General features: G+C 42.7%; 1 protein-coding gene across 1 annotated transcript in view; it reads right to left on the bottom strand.

Annotated features, from left to right (window-relative positions):
* COL17A1 (collagen type XVII alpha 1 chain) overlaps positions 1-22,051 on the bottom strand; it is an 83,442-nt gene that overhangs the window by 38,952 nt on the left and 22,439 nt on the right. The window contains exons 14-25 of the mRNA XM_053308995.1: positions 16,890-17,057; positions 14,612-14,698; positions 12,667-12,711; positions 11,503-11,652; positions 10,308-10,502; positions 7,231-7,260; positions 6,306-6,332; positions 5,853-5,870; positions 3,688-3,696; positions 2,802-2,864; positions 2,492-2,587; positions 1,192-1,254 (exon numbers count right to left, since the gene is read on the bottom strand). Coding sequence (XP_053164970.1) covers positions 1,192-1,254; positions 2,492-2,587; positions 2,802-2,864; positions 3,688-3,696; positions 5,853-5,870; positions 6,306-6,332; positions 7,231-7,260; positions 10,308-10,502; positions 11,503-11,652; positions 12,667-12,711; positions 14,612-14,698; positions 16,890-17,057 — 951 coding nt within the window. The remainder of the gene's footprint in view (positions 1-1,191; positions 1,255-2,491; positions 2,588-2,801; positions 2,865-3,687; positions 3,697-5,852; positions 5,871-6,305; positions 6,333-7,230; positions 7,261-10,307; positions 10,503-11,502; positions 11,653-12,666; positions 12,712-14,611; positions 14,699-16,889; positions 17,058-22,051) is intronic.

Here is a 22,051-nt window from a genome sequence, read left to right as displayed (position 1 = left end):
GATCCTACCTACCACCTAACCCACGAAACAATTTGGTGATTTTTAGGAATTTCTGAAGTTAGAGTTGACCTACTGACCCCCCCCACCCAATTCAAAACATTCCTTTAAAATCGCCGGATTGCCCAATTGTTTTGCAGGCTGGATGGTAGATAGCACCCATCATGCCCTACCGCCCAATCCACTTTGGAGTTCCAATTATCCCCTATGGGCGAACAGGTTTGACAAATGAACTGTACTGGCTGGTGGGTTCAATCAAACTAGCTTGTGAACTGGTTCAAATTTGAACTGAACCACAGAAACCGTTTCCACGCACATCCCTAGTATTTATGTAGGCAGAGGAAAGCTGGCTGAGTTAAGAACAAACTGTGCTGTGTCCCTGATGGCTGCTCTAGATTTCAGCCACTATTTCTTGTCATAATTTCAAACTCTTATGCTTGCCATGCAACTCTGCACAATGAATACAATAACTAATCAGGGCAGTTCACATGATGAAGAGTAGGGTAGGAGCAGCCTTTTACTCTGGGAGCTGAGCACACTCCTGTTTTCTGATCATGAGTGAGTTAAAAACTAGGTTGGAGTTACCATATGTGATAAGAAGCTAAGCAGCAGTTGGGCTGGAGGTCTCCCTGTTACCCAGCAGCTATACCCAGGTCTTTAATGAGGTAGGAGGAAAAGCCTTCTGGCTCAGCTGCTGCTTAGCACACGATCATAAACATCTTCTCCTACTCTGATTATGATCATGTGAAATGCGTCAATGTTTGTTTTTGAATTTTTAAAAGTTTTTACAAACAAAATATATACAACAGGATAGAAAATAGGAAAACAGAACATTAATCACACACTGAAAGCTGTGTGCCTGATTCTTGATTTTTGAATTGGTTGCCACTTGCGGTTTTGGGGGTTCAGTTCCAGTTCAGATTCCAGGCCTCAAGTAGGCTCAAGTGCAGTTGCAGTACATTGAAAAACAAATCTTTCTGAACCAGTTCTTTGTTTCAAGTTTGGTTCAGATTCAGTTTGACTCTCTAGTTTCAAGCCTACACCTTAATTCTGAAGACTATTTAATATTTCCTTCACAACGGTAAAGTCAACAGGTTAAAAAGCAAAGGTCTATTACTCCATCCAGCCCTGCAGTTCACTTTCATGTTTCCATTATAGCCTACTGTAGAGTTTTTACACAGATACCAAATTTACCTTTGGGACCAAAAGTACCAGGGAGACCAGTTGGACCCGGAGGTCCTGGATTTCCAGCAGGACCTAAAGAGGAAAATGTGAATGAAATCTATTAAGTCTGCGTCCTTCTGGACTCATTCTCACATTCACCATGAAGCTACACTGCACTAAGGTTTGTTATTCAACTAAAGCCTTGGATTGGTTACAGATAGACATGATTGGGGAATAGCAGCTGAGTAGTATTTACCAATCCCTTCAGCCATCACCTCAGCCCTCAGTCCATGCACAGGGACACACTGGATACCAAACAGAACTATGTGGACAGATACGGTATTGTTCTTTCTGTCACAAAACAAACCACCAGATGGCTTTGTTCTACTGTATCCCATTACTCATCTGAATGACTGAGGACTTGCAGCCCATTTGCAGACTCTCTGAATGGGATATGTTTTTGATTTCCAGTCTTGTTTGCATTAATGATTAATGAGTAATTAAAGAACAACAGGCAGTGCATTATTGGGGAACAAGCATATCTCTACTGGTCACAAGGTCCAGTGCTTGACATTATGTCACTTGCACATGTGCCGTAAGTGCTTACTGTCTTTGTGGTAACAACATCTGTGTTATTTTCTGTGATTGTTGAAACTAAGGAGGTCCAAGTACTTACATTTAAAAAAAATTTTTTTTAGTGTATTTCTATACTGGCCCAAGCTTACGTCTCTGGGCAGTTTACAATCAACACAACATAACAAATACAGCATAACAAAACAATTAAACATTAAAACAATGTTAAAATCACATTAAAATCCAATTAAAAGCTTGGGTGCATAAGTGTGTTTTAAGCAACTTCTTAGAAACTGAGATAGAGATGGGTGAGCCAGTTTGGGCTAGTATCACATCATAATTAGCCTTGTGCAGGATGTCAGTGGTTTTCAAATGGTGTTTTGGGAAACCCTGGGGTTCTTTGGAGCTCATGAGGAGTTCCTGATGAGATTGGCAATGGTGGACAACCCTCCCCAAAAGACAGCTTGGCCACCATTATGAAACTTTCCCTCCAATGCATAGGCACAGAAGTATGTACCATGTTCTGAGGTGCATTCTTAGTCCACATGACCAACAAAGAGCTCCAAAGGTCTTCCCCCAGTACTCAAGAGCATGCCTTAAATCCTCTCCACTGCACAGGGATTCCCCAGCAGCCTCAAGAGCAGTCCTGAGGTATCATGAAAAATCACATATTTGAAGAGAAAACCCCAGCATGTTTGTAACCTTCACAGACATCTTCATTTTTTGTGAGGGCAGGGGGCACAACATCATTTCTTACCTTTGTCACCTTTCTCTCCAAATCCAGGTGGACCAGGATCCCCACGAGGTCCTGGAAGTCCCTCTCGCCCTCTTTGTCCTTCCATGCCATGTTCACCTGTAGAGAATCAGCAGCTTAAGATCCCGGTTCCAACATATACCATTTTTGGCACAGTTTAGTGCTCTCCTCCTAATGGACTGTGATTGTCACAAAGGAGCACCGGACATGTGTGAGTGTGTGTGTTTTATACAGTGAAGAAATAATTTGAGCTGTGTGAAGCTCCCTCTGTTGATGCTTAGGATAGCTGAAAAAGTTGGCTAGTGCTGCTTACCCTGACTGCCTTTCTGGCCTTTTGGTCCTTCAGGTCCAGGTTGGCCTTTCATTCCTTGATCACCTGTTAGATGAAAACAGCGTGTTAAAAAGGAAGCTGTGCCACTATCTACACACTGTTATTTGGCTGCATGGGGAAAATTGGGAGAAGCTGAAACATTATTAATGTTCTTTAAACTTCAAACATCAAAGTTTGATTGCTGATTCAAAATCCAGGTTTTCAGTGCATAGGAAGCTGCCATATACTGAGTCAGACCATTGGCCCATCTAGCTCAGTATTGTCTACACAGACTGGCAGCACCTTCTCCAAGGTTGCAGGTTGCTCTCTCAGCCCTATCTTGGCAATGCCAGGGAGCAGTGAACACTGAAAATATCCAGAAAGAGAAATAATCTCTAGACTGGATGAAAATATCTGTTTCAAGGCTAGCTTTATAAAATAGTGTCTCATTTGGTGTCTTATTTTGGGGATCAAATACAAACTACTACAATACTCTGTTTGGCCTATGGCTGCAATAAAAGAACAACAACAACAACAACTACTACTACTACTACTACTACTACTACTACTACTACTACTACTATTACTAATATGGTATTTTTTTAGTACTAGAACACCATATTTTCTGTGGCAGATTTTGACCAGGAGAAGATCTTGGGGTCGTGGTGGATAGCTCATTTAAAGTATTGACTCAGTATATGGCAGTTGTGAAAAAGGCAAATTCCATTTAGGGATTATTAGGAAGGTGACTGAAAATAAAAATGCTAATATTATCATGCCCATGTACAAATATCTTGTGTACTACATACAGCTTTGGTCACTAAATCTTAAGAAGGATATTGTAGAACTGTAAAAAGTGCAGAAGAGGGCAACCAAGGTGATCAGGGGCCTGGAGCACCTTCCTTATGAGGCTAGGCTGTAGCATCTGGGACTCTTTACCTTGGAAAAGAGGCGACTAAGGGGAGACATGATCAAGGTATATAAAATTATGCATGGAGTGGAGAGAGTGCACAGAGAGAAAAATTTCTCCTTCTCTCACAACACTATATATATAAAATTATGCATGGAGTGGAGAGAGTGCACAGAGAGAAAATTTTCTCCTTCTCTCACAACACTAGAACCAGGGGTCATGCCATGAACCTGAAGGTCAGGAAATTTAGAACTGACAAGAGGAAGTACTTTTTCACACAGCGGATAATTGATCTACGGAAATCCTTGCCATGGGATATGGTGATGGCCACCAGCTGGGACAGCTTTAAAAGGGGCTTAGACACATTCATGGAGGACAGGAATGGAGGACATAATATTTATGTATTTGTTTTTCTATGTAAACCGGTTTGAGAACTTTGGTTGAAGAGCGGTATATAAATATTTGTAGTAGTAGTAGATGACAGGTCTATCAATATCGACTAGTTTGGTGGCTGTGGACCACCTCCGGCCTCAGAGGCACCATGCCTCTCAATACCAGTTGCAGGGGAGCAACAGCAGGAAAGTGGGCATGCCCTCTCCTCTTGCCTGTGGGCTCCCCAGAGGCATCTGGTGGGCCACTGTGTGAAGCAGGATGCTGGACTGGATGGGCCTTGGGCCTGATACAGCAGGGCTGTTTTTATGTAACATCACATCCATTTCAGTGCAATAGAGGTCCAGTGTCCAATCCAGCAATTTTAGCCATAGCATACCTGCCAACATGTCCCTATTTCCCCATTCAGGTGAATGGGAAAATAGGGGCATGTTGGCAGGAATGGGCATAGTAGCTCTAATGTCCACATGGAATTTCCTTGCCACATGATCTTCTCCATTCATTTCAACTGAGGAGATCGTTTTGTGCATCTAACCTTTAGTATGCACAGAGCAGCTCTCTCCACTGAAAGAATGGGGATGTCCACACGTTGAAATACTCTGCAGGCACACTGGAACTCTGCATTTTAACCAGATGGGAGTAGTTCAAATAGAAATAGTTTGTGTTTTCAAGCAAACAGGCGCAAGGTGCATCCACAAGAGTGTAGATCCAGAAACTCGCTACATCCATATGTGCAACAAAATCCTGACAGGTTTTGTTTGTTTATTTCTTTGTTTTAGGAAGAAGCTTTGAGAAGGTGCAATTTAGAAGCTGCATGTTGGTGTGTGGAGGCGGAGAAAGTGCTTACTGATTTCCTTACTCACTCGTTTTCTAGTGCTACATTACACCTCAAGCTGCTTCCCAAGCCTGTAGAGATCCCCTCCAGCATATGTCTGGCCTCATTTGGAACCATATCGTAGGAAAACTAGTTTGGTGACCATTTGGAGTAGAACGGTGCTGGGTAAGCACTTGCTCTCCCCCATTACTTCTTCACTTCATACTGTCCCTTCCCTAGGTTGCTTTTTTAAGGGTCATTGCAGGCAATTACATGTATTTGCACGTAGCATTTTGTTTGATCCTTAGAGAAACTAGAATGACCAGACTAATCCAAGAGCTGTCCTTGGTATGATCATCAGTTGCATTATCATTTTTTCAAATGAGCACACAGGCATAACAACACTATGCATCCAGATAGACGTTAGGTTTAGATTTGAGTGCAAGTCATTTTAGTAATTCCAGTATCTCCTGCTTTATTCTAGGGCTCAGAGGCATTAACTAACTGGACACCTTTTTACACTAACACCATAATGGATCATCTAGTTCCTGGGACTAAGGACTGTGGTAAAGTTCCCACTGAGTTGGTGTCAACTCCTGGCGACCACAGAGCCATGAGGTTGTCTTTGGACAACTACAGGTTGTCCAAACAGCCATGAGGTTGTCTTTGGACAACAACCCCTCTACAGGAGGGGTTTACCATTGCCTCCTCCCGTGCAGTATGAGATGATGCCTTTCAGCATCTTCCTATATCACTGCTGCCTGATATAGGTGTTTCCCATAGTCTGGGAAACATACCAGCGGGGATTTGAATCAGCAACCTCTTGCTCCCTAGGCAAGTTACTTCCCTGCTGTCCTGAAACTGCCATTTCCCTCTGCAGTATCCCAAAAAAATCAAGAAAGTTTTGTTTATTAGGTGATTATATTTTAGCTCCTCCTACCTGGCATACCACGGTCTCCTGTAGAAACAGAGAAATAGAGAGTTAGCAATGAATTTCTCAACTGTGATGCTTTGTTTCTTCAACCTCAACCTTCATTACATAGGAAAGCCAACATGGAGGGAGGTGCATTCCTGCACATCACTGCTGCTAACTCTGGAGGCATTCATTTATCTTATTTTTTATTTTATTTTATTAGGTTTGTTAGATCCAACAGACATGTACGATGCTTATCTCTTCTTGTAGCAACACTTGGTTAAAATCAAACATTAGACAATACAGCATTCAGACTAGTTGATCCTAATTCTTCCTCCTTACAGCTACACAGATAGGAATATCTGTAGAATTATATTGTCCCAATCTAGCAATTCCTAGAAACTGTTCACACATGCATACAGACCAATTGTTCCAAATTATTTATTACAACACACAAGTCCTACAGAATTTTGAACTCACCTTTTGGTCCTTGGATGCCCATATCACCTGAGAGAGAATCAAAACCAATTTAATTAAAACAAACTAATAAATTGTGTGAAAGCTATTTCCAGGCTTTTCTTGTTTAAATATTTCTCTATCTCATACAGGCAAGTTTAAGAATAATAAATAAATAATAATAAATGCCCCTGCTAACTTGGCAAAGAGGCACCTTTTAATGTGGTAATTCTCTTTATTTAGCAGGAGGAGAGTAACTGGCCCTATCCACCCCCAGCACAGTACCTCCAGTGACTATTGCTGGTGTCTATCTTATGTTTCTTTTTAGATTGTGAGCCCTTTGGGGACAGGGTCCCATCTTATTTGTTTGTTATTTCTCTGTGCAAACTGCCCTGAGCCATCTTTGGAAGGGAGGTATAGAAATCAAATAAAATCAAATGAATGAATGAATAAATAAATAAACAAGAAGGGGGAAATCAATGCCTTCCATGTGTCAATCAGCCCCTGAGCTAAGCTAATTTGATCCCTACAAAACTTCTGCCCATACATACGGAAGAAACAAGCATTCTACAGTTTTTCTACTTTTTTAAAAAAAATGTGTATCTGTAATACAAGTTACATCTATGCTCCAAATTTACCAATTTGAAACTGGTTCAAATGGGTTTAATTGTCATACTTTCCCAAGATAAGAGACTTGCGTTTTGGGCGGTATATCAATGTGTTAAATAAATAAATTAAAATAAATAAATAATCATGAGGAATGTAGTAGTTCTTTGGTCTTCTCATAGAACTACATTCATTGATCAAGAGACTTAGTCATTGTTTAAAAAGAATGAGAAACTGATTTAAATGTATAGTATTAAATATGCTAAAGGAACCCTGACAAACATTGGCTTAGCTCTATGACAAAAAGGACTGAACAACAAACAGAAATGTGGCAAACCAGTACCTTTTGGTCCTGGCTCTCCTCGGAAATAACCTGCAAAGGAAGACAGAATGCTCATCAGATTCTGGAGAAAATGTGGCAACACTCTTTCTGGCTTACTATTATAGCTGAAAGCAGCTCATCTATTTGGAATCTGTGTGGTCTGGATAGCAGGATCATATTATACTGGAACCCTTTCAGTGCACTATGGGTCACCTTTAGGCCACTTCCCTCATCGCAAAGGTAGGCAGTATGGTACCACGCAGTATAGAAATCTCCTAGAACCATAACATTCTAGGCCCCTTCTAGGTCAAGATAGCACTAGAAGACAAGCACATGTCAGCCAAAGATTTTCCTACTGTTTCCACAATCATGTTCCCTTATACTGCAGTTGTATTAAATAGGAGATTCTCAAACAAACCACTCTTGGGAAAGGGGAACCAATGCTCCACCTCTGAAAAGTTAGATATAGCTTTATTCCTGAAAACCTTTCTAAAAGAAATCAGGGTCTTGGATACCTTGCACCTGTTTTAATGGGAAAAGGGAGGGCATAAAACAGAGAGAGAGAGAGAGAGAGAGAGAGAGAGAGAGAGAGAGAGAGAGATGTTGGTCTTCAGTAGCAGAAAGACAAAATATGCCATAGAGACTACGAGGCCATGAGTTTTCGTAGGCATGATCCCATTCATTGGATACGAGTAAAGGTAAAGTGTGCTGTCAAGTGTCTTTCCCCGTCTGATAAACAGGAGCCTGCCTATACACTTTCCTGTGCAGTTTCATGGCAGTTTCTAAGATACAGAGCTACTGTGTCCTGATTGCCCTGATGAGCTGCAGCTGTGAGGGCCAGTTTCATCAGCCAGGCTCCAGAGTCCATGTTAGTGGTGGGGTCTGGGGAGTTTGGCTTAAAAGCCAGAGGCAGCGGGGAAAGACTTGAGGGGCTAGGTGTGAGGCTGGGAATACTTTTCCCCACCTGAATCTCCCTGGCCTGAGTTGGGGGATTTGCTGAACTGGCCCTGCCTCCTCCCTTTGGCCTTGACCAACAGAGATGACCTACTGAAGGAATTCCTTCTGCCAGCTTGAGCCACTGTTCTGATTGCCCTGCTGAGCTTCTGCTGTATGGGGGCCAGTTTCATGTGAGAGGTGGAATCTGGGGAGTTTGGCCTAAAAGGTCTGGGGCAAGCCAGAGGCACAGCTGCTGGTATGGGTGGCTGCTGAAGCCAGCCACTAAAGGGGGCCAGCCTTTTGTGCTGGGCCTTTGATGTGGGATTGAGGTCCAAGGGGAAGTTGTGCTCAGGGTCCTCCAGTTTTAGTGGTTTGTGCCAGGCTGCTCATAAGGATGTGCCTGTGCTCTCTTGTTAGGATGGTGTGTGTGTGTGTGGCGGGGTGTCTTTGATGAGATTGGGGCTGTGATTTTGGTAGTGATGGGGAATAGAGGATTGGGGGTTGGCAGGCCAGCGTACTGTTATAGGGGACGAGAGTCCAGTAACTGTTTTCCCTTCTGGCTGCCCTGTCAACTCTCAGGCCTTGGGGAATAGTTCCAACTCCTCACTGAACCTAACCATGCTCCTTTGTAATGCCAGGTCAGTTCAAAAGGATTGAAATCATCCAGGTGTGGAGAGAGGCGAGTGGCGGCTCGGGTTCTGCCGCGGCCCCCCTAGCCCCACCCTCTGCATCTGACGTCAGATTCAGAGATCATTTAGCCATCCCCCCCACATCTGACGTCAGATAAATCATCCCCCAACCCCCCGTGTCTGACCTCAGATGTGGGGTGTGTGTCTGGGGTGTGAGACACGGCCCCTGAGTGGGGTGGCGGCCTGTGTTCTTTGAACCCGTTTGCTCAATGGTGGCTCCACCCCTGCAATAATCCATGATTTGATTGTGGATGAAAGAGCCAACCTGGCTTGTATAACTGAGACTTGGTTGGGGGAGGCTAGTGGTCCTGCATGGGCCCAACCTCTTCCCCCAGGTTACTCTGTTGCATGAGAAGTGCTGTTGCTGAGTTTCCAACCCACATAAGGTGGATGCAAATGTAAAAGATCTTTCCTTTCCCTGGAAGCTCTCTGTGCCATCCCAAAATATGTCCCTGAGGGCTGTGCAACCCTCTTGGACATATTTTCGGCTGAGAGCTGTGCAGCCCTTTGGGACATATTTTCAGCTGGCACAGAGCACTTCTAGGGGAAGGGGAGGTTGTCATAATTCACACACACACCTCAATTGCTGATGCTGTGTTAGTCAAAACCATCAGGAGTACCAGTGCTTCTCACATAGCACCTGCTCTTTGTTAGTCTAAATGTCAGCTGATATTAATTACTATATAATATTTATATACAATTTTCCCACAAACAAGTTCTCAAAGCAGTTTACATTTAAAAAGGAATAAAAGTAAGAACTGGGGAATAAAAAGTTTATGATGTACTGCATTAGAATACTTATGCTTTGCGGGGTGGGGGAAAGAAAACGAAGCTTTGATTGCAAGAGGAAAAAACACAGTGATGTGAAAGCAAAAGCAATGTGTATTAGACAGTGGCTAAACCAGAGCAAGCTACTGTGAGGAAAATGTCATAACCCATAAGGAATGGGGGTCAAGGGAAGCTAGTGGGGACAATTGACTCTTTCTTTATTCCTTTGCCTCTCCTTCCTTCCTGCCAGTGAACTGACTGGCAGAGTGGGGGAAATTCTCAATGGCAGAAGGAAAGAATATATCAATCATATTTTGTTAAGTTGGCTAAGCAGGTTTACTGCCTTGACTGGACATTGACAAAAGAAGTTTTTTGAGTACCAATACTGAGAAAAGAGTTATTTTAAAATACATCAGAAACAAATGCTACTGCTTCCTTCCTGTGTAGTGGTATTGGTGTTTTGTTTTGTTTTGGGGGGGGGGGGGTTGCAATTGTTTGAACCCTCTTGACATTTCAAGGCTATCCCGTCCACCAACCCAATTTTGTAGAAATAGACAGATTAGGTTTGGAACGGTTTCAAAGCCCAGTTAGCCCAATCTCCTCTGATCGTCTTTCTACATTTATAGTGTTCTAGAGAATCAACATATTTCCTGGCAAACGTATCACTTCCTTGCCCATCTTTATGGAATTCTGTAGATTTCTTACCTTGTCTTTTCTCTGCATCCAGCCTGTTCTTCATGAGATACCACAAATTGTCTTCATTCATATCGCCCAGTATTGATTTTTGTTTGGAAGCCACACTGAGGTCTATATTTTCCTCATTGATAGGATGGATTTGCCGATAGCTGGCACGGGATTCAAGGCTCTCTACTCGAGATCTCAGCTTTCTCACTTCTTCAGCTGAAAAGTTAATTTAAAATCAAGAATTAAAAAATGGTTTAGTGACCAGCCCCCCCTCCCTCTAAAGAGTTAACAGGAAGTGAACCCTTCCTTGTCTTGGCTGAGAGGCTGGTGAACTCCAGAGATTGCCCAATCAGTCTACCATGGAGGTGGGACTTAGAGTGCTGTTGCTGGGAATTTTGGGAAGAAGAAAGGAAGTTCTGTGCTGGAGGAGCAAGGGGACATGTGGCAATGGAGTTTTCTGCAACAGGATGACTGCAGCTCTTGGAAGATAGAACTGCAGGGGCATGATTCTCAACAGGAGTTTGACGAGTTCAAGAAAAAAGGAAGCCAAGGCTAGGGGCTTTGGAAGTTTAGGGCAGGAGAAAGTGGTTTAGTAAGAATGTTTCACCCAGCAAACTCTGTATGTGGCTGGACAACTAATTCAGCCAAGGTGAATTTACCTCATTAACTCTATACTATCCCTATTCAGTTGTGGGGGCTCCTCCTGCATTGCTCACTGGGGAAAATTGGGCAGGAGGATCTGGTATTTTCAGGTTACTCATGAAAAACTTTGCCTAGCCCTGAGCCTGCCCCCACCCCCACTAAATTCTCAATGGCAAGAGGAAAGCGTATGTCAGTTTTAAGTTGACTGAGCAAATATATTGCCTTGATAGAGAAATCCTAAACAAATCCAAGAGCAGAGAATGAAACCTGCGAGCAACACATTTATGTTCAACCCTAACCAATACCCTACATCTCCTATCCATGGCTGGCATCTTGTGCAACATTATGCATAGACAGATATAGATGTTATGGCTTCCATTACATATAATGGCTGCTCTGTTGCTGCACAACAGTGCTCTTGCTCAATTGCACAAACATTACATTGCACTGCAATGCTCAGTATGTCAGCCCATTATTATTTTGACCACTGACTAGTTTATATAGGGCAGAAAGCACGCCCTTCCTTAGCTGAAGCCTATCCTGTCCTTTGGCCTGTTCAGTTTTAATCTCTTACCCAGAGCAATAAGTCCAAAAAGTAAGCCAAGTAGAAGCAGCCAGGCAAGGAGCAAGCCCAGGAGCCACTTCCACCAGCTACAACAGGAAGCACAGGGGCACCAGGCTGGAGCAGCACCTGCCCCTCCACATCCGTCATCTCCTCCGATTTCTACAGTGAGAAAAGACAAAAACTGTAGCATGATTGTTCACAAGGCTGATCCCTGACTGAATCTTACCCAGACTTTTAAAGGTCACTCCTATCACTCCCAAATTACCCAGTTTGGAATCCAGACTATTCTTAAAAGCCTCCTGAAATTGTGGATCTTCAACGTATTTAAACAACACTACTGATTGTTTCATATTTGGGACAACAGGGAAGTCCTTATACTGTAGTCAACCTTTCTTTTCCCCATTTAATGTGTAAACAGCCTAGAATAATGATCTTTTTTCTTCAAACTTTCTTCATATTAGGTTATATAGTTTAAATCACTTTATTACCTCTAATAATCTAAAATTTTCACTATTATCTTGTGCTTTCTTAAAAATATAGTGTCCTAAACTTGGTGAGAGCTAGTATCATGTAGTAATTAAAAGCAAGGCCTATGAGCTGAAAGTTCCCAGTTCAAATCTTAGCCTAGTGATGAAAAATGCAAAACCAATGAGTGAAGAAAGATTTTATTACCAAACTTTTTATTTATATATATGTGTGTGTGTGTGTGTGTGTTCACGAACTGTGAACCCACCCACCCCAAGTTGGGGCATGTTTCATCTGGGGTTGGACCAAACAGGGGATGGTTCAGTTTGACCCCGAACAGTCGAACCAAACTGGTTCGACATTGAACACATTCGATGTCAAACCTATTTGCACATCCCTAACAACCACAGGGTCTGTGGTTGCAGGAGTCGACACTGACTTGACAGCACACTTTACCTTACTTAACCTTTACAGTTTCCAGTGCCATTTACAGAGTTTATTTTAATAGGCATGTTATACCTTTTGGTTTATAGCCCTGATCTGGTATAAGAATGCAGATTTCAGAGCCACAAAAGGGAGGTATCATTCTGAAAAAGCCACTTTTTATGAATTATCCCTTATTATCATATCTACAGTGTAATCTAATTATATATTTAATCAATTGTTAGCTAAAGAACATTGCCTCCCTGCTAAAGATAATGCACTCACCTGCATAGGTGGCTTTGTCCTTGGTTGAAACAGATTTTAGTCCTCCTATTAGAACAATTAAAAACAACAACACCCAGTGGAATAATAGACTTCCTTTACACAGCCATATTATTGGTTCTAAAAGAATTTTAAGCCAGAGCAGCAGCCAGTCAGTCAAAAGAATAATAATAAAGTAAATACTGTCAGCATGGTTTCACTGTGCAAAGAATGGGGAAAGTGGTTGACATCCAGACTAACACTGTGCCACCATGTGAAGAGGGGAGAGTGATTTTTAACAATCTCCCCTTCCCTTTGAAGCCCACTGTGCCTCCCAAAAATATGGTCCCTGAGGGTTGCGTAGCCTTGGATCTCAGACACTGTTCTGCATTTTCCATTGTCAAAGATAGAGAGAATTTTAAAAAAACAGTTACTGCAGCCCACAGTGAAATGAGGGGAAATAAGCATTACCCTTGCTCTGAATTGGCTTTGTTTGTTCTAAGTGACCTTATCATATGGACATGTATGGTATGTAGCATCATAGTTGCTATCATGTTCACTATATGATCCCTGATTGGTTGGGATCACTCCATGAAGAAGAAGCCCTTAAAAATTGTGCAGAAGTAGCCACAGAAGTAGCCACTGGTTCTACATGGAGGCGGGACAATTTTCTCCCTTTTCCGCTGAATTAAATTGTGACTCCTGAAACTATGACTCTGAAGATTGTACAACCCCATAGCATCAGCGCCTTGTTAGCAGCAGCACCAGTACTTTCTTAGTCTGAATGTCTAAGCATAGCCTTGTGCAACCATGAAAAAAAGTTTATTTCAGGATCTTTTGTGGAAAACATTTTGTCTTATTTTAAACACTACTTCTGCCCCACAAATCTAAATAGGCCAACATTTGTCACTATTGTATCCTAAACATAAACTTGTTTTACAAAAGAGTGTTTGAATATAGAAGGCAAGGCAAAACATATGGCTATTTTACTATATATACACATGTACAGGTGAAACTCGAAAAATTAGAATATCGTGCAAAAGTCCATTAATTTCAGTAATGCAAATTAAAAGGTGAAACTGATATATGAGACAGACGCATTACATGCAAAGCGAGATAAGTCAAGCCTTAATTTGTTATAATTGTGATGATCATGGCGTACAGCTCATGAAAACCCCAAATCCACAATCTCAGAAAATTAGAATATTACATGGAACCAAGAAGACAAGGATTGAAGAATAGAACAATATTGGACCTCTGAAAAGTATACAGTGTACTGTGCTTGACTGGCCAGCAAACTCGCCTGACCTGACCCCATAGAGAATCTATGGGGCATTGCCAAGAGAAGGATGAGAGACATGAGACCAAACAATGCAGAATTGCTGAAGGCCGCTAATGAAGCATCCTGGTCTTCCATAACACCTCATCAGTGCCACAGGCTGATAGCATCCATGCCACGCCGCACTGAGGCAGTAATTGCTGCAAAATGGGCCCAAACCAAGTACTGAATACATATGCATGCTTATACTTTTCAGAGGTCCGATATTGTTCTATTCTTCAATCCTTGTCTTCTTGGTTCCATGTAATATTCTAATTTTCTGAGATTGTGAATTTGGGGTTTTCATGAGCTGTACGCCATGATCATCACAATTATAACAAATTAAGGCTTGACTTATCTCGCTTTGCATGTAATGCGTCTGTCTCATATATCAGTTTCACCTTTTAATTTGCATTACTGAAATTAACGGACTTTTGCACGATATTCTAATTTTCCGAGTTTCATCTGTACTAGGAAGCCACAGTTGGCAGCAAATTCCCAGTGCATGATCACTCAGTGAAATCTACACACACACAATTATCATCATGCATGAAAAAAATGTACACATTTATCTCTGCATCACTGTAGGGAAAATCTAATACGTGAAGCAGCCCCAATTTTCCGCATCAGTGCAGAGAATCAAAGATTTACCATTTGTTTCTGATTTCAGGAAGGAATCTCCAGCGTAAGACGCCATGGCCTGCTTGTCTTTCTTCAAGGTGTCTTCTGTATAATAGCCTATAGAATGTCCAAACAAAATGCATTAAATGTTAGCTTAAAATAGACCCCCAAACCCATGTCATATAAATTGCTCTAGTTCTAATAATAACAAAACAAACCTTTTCTGAAGACATCTTTGGATTTGAATAAACTGTGCCAGCCTGATTTAATCCCTTTAAAAATCAGGCTACTGGTTTATTGTATTGTGGGAATTCTGTGAACAGAGTTCTTCATGATATTTTGGTTTGCAAATTGGTCAGATGTGGGCTACACAACAATATTGTCAGATGGGTCCACATTTGGTTGAAACAAGGTGAATGGTTTCATTGTTGAACTGCTCTTACAGTTAGGAAATTTCACCTAATGTTCCATTCAAAGCTATCCTATAACAAACCCATTCAATCTAGTCCTGCCCTCTGGGGCAGCAGTGAAGAGGTCTTTGCCTCTTATTTATTTATTTATTTACTTACTTACTTACTTATTTATACATACATACCTCCTGACTCCAAGGCTCAAAAACACAATAAAACAAACTATTAAAACAACAAAAATAATTCAAAGGTTACTAAAAGCCAGACTGAAAAAAGCTATCTTAATGGCTCTTCTGAAGGCTGATAAAAATGTTGAGCCACAGATATCTATAGGGAGCACATTCCACAGCCCAGGACTTACTTCAGAGAAGGTACGCTCCTGAGTCGCTGCCAGATGAGCTGGCAGCATCATAGGAACATAGGAAGCTGCCATATACTGAGTCAGGCTATAGGCCCATCTAGCTCAGTATTATCTACACAGACTGGCAGCAGCTTCTCCAAGATTGCAGGCAGGAATCTCTCTCAGCCCTATTAGATGCTAGGAAGCATTAGATGCTAGGAAGGGAACTTGGAACTTTCTGCTCTTCCCAGAGTGGCTCTATCCCCTAAGGGAATATCTTACAGTGCTCACACATCAAGTCTCCCATTCATATGCAAGTAGGGCAGACCCTGCTTAGCTAAGGGGACAAGTCATGCTTGCTGTCACAAGACCAGCTCTTCTCCTGCTCTTTTCCAGAGACAGACCTCTCTCGATTACCTTTATGTGCAGTGGGCATCATGCAGAAGAAGGTGCTCTCCCAGGTAACCTGGTCCTAAGCTGTTTAGGGCTTTATAGGTAATTACCAATACTTTGTATTTTGCCTGGAAACCTATTGGCTTGGCAGATAATGTAGTTGTCTCAAGAAAGGCATAATGTGGTCTCTCCAAGAAACCCCAGAGATCAATCTAGCTGTTGCATTTTGGACCAATTGAAGTTTCCAAACTACATATAAAGGCAGCCCCATGTAGAGTGCATTGCAGTAGTCAAGCCTAGAAGTTACCAGAGAATGCACTACAGTTCTGATATCATTATCTTCAAGGAACGGACGCAGCTGTCATATCAACTGTAGTTGGTAGAAAGCGCTCCTGGCCATAGCCTCAACCTGTGGAACCAGAGTGAGGCCTGGGTCCAGAAGCACTCCCAAGCTATATACCTGTTCCTTCGAGGGGCAGGAATTGAAGAGTGCTATCATGTCTGCCCTCAGTCATCTCTTCTCTAGGCTAAACATGCCAGCTTCCTTCAACCTTTCCTTATATGGCTGTTTTCTAGATACCACCAACTTGATGAGAAGCCACTGATGAGCACCCATTTTAAAAATTGAAAATAACCCCCCCAAATGGCTATTTGCTCCTGAAGTCATTATCATTGCACAAATGGCAGAGGGACAACGTGTTCTCCCCTCACTGTGCACCACACTCTGGTGCCAAATCTGTTTTGGTGCCAAAAACAGCCCTGGTTGTTTGAGTCTTTAAAAAGTACCACTTATTCTTGCTTTAAGCCTGTCAGTTAAAGACCAGTTTAAGATAACACAGTTTGGCCCCAGAAAGGGGACTACAATATGTTGAATGCTAGGTAAATTCTGAGAGGTTGCCAAGTGAACATAACCAAAGCCTGTAAAATACCCTTTGCAGGTCGGGTCTAGGATCTATTGATCCATTACTGAAGCAGCATGGGAGCAAGGAACTGGGCAACATTTATGTGTGAAAGAATCATGCAATTTCCCCATGTACAGTAGCCCTTACTGGAATTGCATGGGACTAGGTCATGAGGAAGCAGCTCCCACACCATTGTAGTGAGATATAAATTGGGCCCAAGTCACCAATATTTGTATAGCATGAAGAATAGGAAGGAAACAAACCTCCATTGAGTCCACTGCTAGAGGCACTAAAAACTTTCCCACTGTCCTTTGTCATGATCAGCAACTCCATCTCTTTCTTGGGAGCCACATTCTCTTTCTCCAGGAGGAGAAATTTGCAGTCTTTGCGAAGGATGTCGTCATTCTGGGTGCCCATGGTGGTGGCGGCAGCTGAGAAACATGCAAAAGGTGGGGGATGAGGGAGGAGCAAATGCTAATGCACAAAGAAAGTGAAATGGCTCTGTCGATCATGAAAATTGTGGTAGAAAACCACTACATTTTTCAACTTCCAGATCAATGTTTGTGACCTGAACATTTGGGGTATTCGCACCTAGTTCCCAGACAGTGATTTACAACTCACTAACTGTTGGATTTGGAGTTTTAAAAATTAGGTTTACTACTCTTTTTCTTGCAGGACTGTCTAAGATAGGAAGAGAGCCACTATTGGTAAAGCATTCCATAACAATACATCTCCATGGATGGCAAAAGCCCCATCAGTTGCTCTCCCCCTACTAACTGAGAAAAAGGCACCTTTTTAAAGTGGTGATTCTCTTTATTTAGCAGGGGGAGAGCAACTGGCCCTATCCTTCCCCAGCACAGCTTCCCTACAGTGCTATTGCTGGTGTCTCTCTTACCTTTAAAAAAAAAAAAAAGATTGTGAGCCCTTTGGGGACAGGGAGCCATTTTATTTATTTATATCTATGTAAACCGCTTTGGAAATTTTAGTTGAAAAGCAGTATATAAATATTTGTTGCATTGTATTGTATTGTATTGCATTTCTGCCAGTCACAACTGATAAGTGTGCTACCAGAAAATAGCACATGGCTATTTCCCCCTCCAAAATAGTGTATTCGGACCTTTTCCCTCACAGCAAATTTCAGGTGAAAATGTAAATTTTAGTATTTGAGGTGTAACACATCTCCTTGTAGGGAATCTCAATGTTTCTGTCAACACCACCAGAAAAAGCATTGGAAGAACTAGCATCACTAATGGCACAAGTGGTGAAAAAGTCCAAATGGGAGAGTTATGGGAAAGTTAAAAGTGTTGCAAATACTTATGTCTTGCTTAAAATGTATTCTTTTCTAGTACTAATGGGCCAAGGACTTTCCTTAACATTAGGAGGTGGAAGGCTCAGAAACGTGTTACAGGATTGTACTACACAGGCTTCAAGAGAAGTTGGGCTTGTCACCTTTTTCCCATTTCAAGGGAATGTTCCTTATTTAGGATGAAAACGTAGCGTTCCATTTCAAGTAAATAAAGAACACAGCTCAATAAGAAACACAAATTAATAACACTATAACACTCTTCACACAAGTTAATAAGGAACACACTGACTGCAGTGGACAGTATATTCAATGACAGGAGGGTGGCTTCACACTGCAGACCTCTAGAAAGCAGTCTTCAGCCCAGTGGGGCAGAAAGCAGACTGCACTGTGGAAGGAACTAGAACTCCCATGGGGCTTGCTTTTGGAGCCCAAACTTCACCCTTGCCCCTGCAAGCAGTGGGAGGGGCTACGTCCTGTGGAGCAGAGCAGCCAGGTCTGTAAAGGCATGGCTTACTCTGAGAAAGACTCTAGCCTCATTCCAGTGGCAGCTGTGCGGGCGCCACCGGGGGCGGGGGGCGGAGGGAGGCACCTTTAGCTGTAAATTACTAGGTGCTTACCTTTCCTCCCTCCAGACCTGCAAGCTATTTGGAGCAGCGGCATGCCGCCTAGGACCCATTCAGGCGGAGGATTGGCTCCTCCACTTAGCTGGCGGAGGCTATTTGCATGGCCAACAAATGGCTTCCACGCATGTGCGGAGCCCGGCGGTGTGGCAGAGCCAATCTGCTACCTCAGCGGGTGCTGGGTGGTGCACCGCTGCTCCAAACAGCTTTCAGGTGCTGCGGGAGGAGAGGCAAGCAGTGGCAGTGCCCACACCAGCCGCCACACCAGCCTCATTCAGACATTATAAGTGGAAACTATACTCAAGTACAGCCTCTGAAAATGAAGCAGAGGTCCTGCCTGGTATGCCAATCACTCTCCCTTGCTGGGCAGGTCCATCACACATACAGCCTTTGTCTGAAGAGGCGAAGGCTGTAAGTATGATGGAGAGCGCTTTCATGAGCGGAAGGCTCAGGCATAGGAGACTTCCACTCATGGACGTGCCCTCAATCATGCTTATAGCCTTTGTCTCTTAAGGTGACGGCTGCAAGCATGATGGGTCCACCCAGAATGCCAATCACTCTCCCCTGCCAGGCAGGAATCCCACCTCATTTTTGGAGGTTACAGTCTCCACACTTATGTGTGAATAAGCTCTCTCTCTCTCTCTCTCTCTCTCTCTCTCTCTCCAGGGTTTAGAGCATCTTTTGGATGTACGCTGTCATCATGGCATCTTCTTCCACTCAGCTCCAGTAAAAAAAGGCAAGCAAACGCAGAAATATCATGAATAAAGGGGAGAGAACTTGTGTTGGTTGTGTTAAGCGCATTACAGCACTTTGAAAGCCCACTGCAGTATATGTAACAGAGATGTCTCTCAATTTTGCACAGTGGTGTGTGTGTGATTTTATTAAGGTTTTATAATATGTTCCTTATTTTGGAGCTCTTGAGGAGGAGGAGTAGCCATCTAAGTCTGTAGTAGCAAAATCTTGAGGTATTTTTTAAAAAAGACTAGCCTGTTTATTGTAGCACAAGTGATTTTTGGCCCGTTAAATAATGGGCGCTAGTAAGCGCTCCGGGCCCCCCGCCGCCATTCCCCCTCCCGCTGCCGCCAGCCTCCATGCCGCGGCCGGTCTCCCTGGCCAGGCAAGGGCCCCAAAGTCTCCCCCCGCCCGGCTTCGGCGGCGCCGCCAGGCTTCGGCCATGGCTCTGCCACCGCCTCGGCCACGCCGCGTCCTCTGGCCACTTCCCCCCGCCGCCTCTTCCCCGGCTTCATGGCGGCCGCTTCTGGCCTTTCCGCGGCCGGGGAATCAACCACCAAACATGGCCGCCTGGTGCTGGAGGTCGTGTCTCCCTCAGCGAGTTCTGGGCATGTGCTCCGCGCATGCCCAGAACAGCCGAGGGAGACATGGACGCACGGCCGGAAATTTGACACGGGCGCACACTTAGCCTTTTATTATTGTAGCATAAGCCCACTTAATCAGGCATACAAAGTGTTATCTTAAGTTGGCATTTAAGACCCTGGGCTTTTCTCCTTCTCCTTCTCCTTCTTTTGCGCTACATGGACTTGTACTGCAGTCAGATGTAAATGGAGACTATCTATGCCCTTGACATATTTATTTAAAAACCCAGTGTAGAAAACTTCTTGTGGAAATAGTCTGGTATAAATTAGAGGCTTCTCCACTTTGGAAAAAACTGTTCTTCATAGGCATGAGGAAGAAGATGAATTAGACTTCCAATGACCTTAATTTACTAGACCTTTAATTTTAATTCCAAACAGCAACAGCTACATCTAGTGGATAATCTAGTTAACAACATCTATTTGTGGGGCTTTCTTGCTGCTAATCAATGTTCCTACAGTCACAGGGAAGGTCTTTCCAGATGGAAGTTTTATAGCACAAATACTATGAGAGTTGTGGGGTTCGAATTTTTAAAAAGTTCCAAATTAGTATTGGAGGCTGTATTATTCCTTTAAAAGGCTATTTAAACCTGGTTGTGATTTGGGGTGGGGGGTGGGATGGCATGAATGAGCAGAATGCACTTTTTTATTTCTTTTAGAGAAGTCTGATTCCACAGATCTGAGCAAACTACTTCAGTAGAAGCTTAAGTATTGAAGAGATCAGCTTTCCGCTTTTCACTAAGTAAGTACTGTAGGTTGTAATCTCTTTATTTATTTATTTAGAATATTTATACCCGCACTACTGGAGCATTACTGCTCGGGGCGGCTCACAACAATGAGATAGACACATATACAATAAGTAATAAATTTAACTATTTTTTTTAAAGTCAGATTAAAAACCACAATTATTAGGTTCAAATTAAAACTGAAAATTATAAAAAGCTAAAGAGGTTAAAGAACCTACCAGATATAACAAAACAATAATGGAGCATTAAAAAGCCTCCTTAAAAAGGTGCATTTTGAGATGTTTTTTAAAAACATTGAGGGAGGGAGCATGGTGAAGCTCTTGAGGGAGGGCGTTCCAAAGCCAAGGGGCCACAACCGAAAAGGCCCTGTCTCTAGTCTCCGCCAACCAGATCTCTGTTAGTGGCGAGGTCATGAGCAGGACCTGACATGAGGAGCAGAGGGCCCTGGCAGATTCATATGGGCGAATGCGGTCCAACAGGTACCCTGGCCCCAAGCTGTGTAGGGCTTTAAAGGTCAATACCAGCACCTTGAATCTAGCCCAGAAGCAGACCGGTAGCCAATGAAGCTGACACAGGATGGATGTAATACTCGTGAAGCGACTTGCACCCACGAACACCCTTGCGGCAGCGTTCTGAACCAGCTGAAGCTTCCGAACAGTCTTCAGGGGCAGCCTCATGTACAGTGCATTGCAGTAGTCCAATCTAGATGTTACCAATGCATGAGTGACTGAGGTCAGGTCCGACTTTATATATGTTTTATAGAGCATATAGAAAGTTTTCTGTTATAAATGAAGAAAACAATTATGTACACCTGTTCCTTTATTAGGTCTATAGAATGTGTCCTAATTTAAATAAATGGAGAAAGAGTATGTTTATGAAATGGCCGTATGTCACAGGAGTTCAGTTATGCTATTGTTTTTATTAAAAATTTGATTATGTAGATTCATCTGTAAATTCTTTCTTCCTTTCTAATTTATAAATATTAATTTAGTATTATTCATATAATTATATATATGAATATAATATTGCCTGAGGAATATAAAATATCAGCTGAGGAAGCAATAGGTCAAAACATTTTGGAATCTTTTATTTTCTATAATTACGTTTTGAAAACTCATTTTAAAATTTGTTTTTATTAGGATTGTTGTATTTTCTGAGTACTCAAACATTGTCACCATTAAATGTTGTCATTTTACCTTCAGTTAACACAGCAATTACTATAATCACTGCTGTGGAACATATGGTTGACAGTCACTGGCATCTACTGGATAGTACCTGTGTTGTCTCAACACTAGTGACAGGTGACACAACTCCTGCCCATGTCATGGCAAATATGTGTGTACTGTCCATTGCAGAGAGGCTACTATACTATTGGGAAAAACC

This window comes from Hemicordylus capensis, chromosome 3, assembly GCF_027244095.1.
Source record: "Hemicordylus capensis ecotype Gifberg chromosome 3, rHemCap1.1.pri, whole genome shotgun sequence".
NCBI lineage: Eukaryota > Metazoa > Chordata > Lepidosauria > Squamata > Cordylidae > Hemicordylus > Hemicordylus capensis.
Note: the sequence above shows the minus strand (reverse complement) of the source record. Positions and strands in the feature narration are given on the sequence as shown.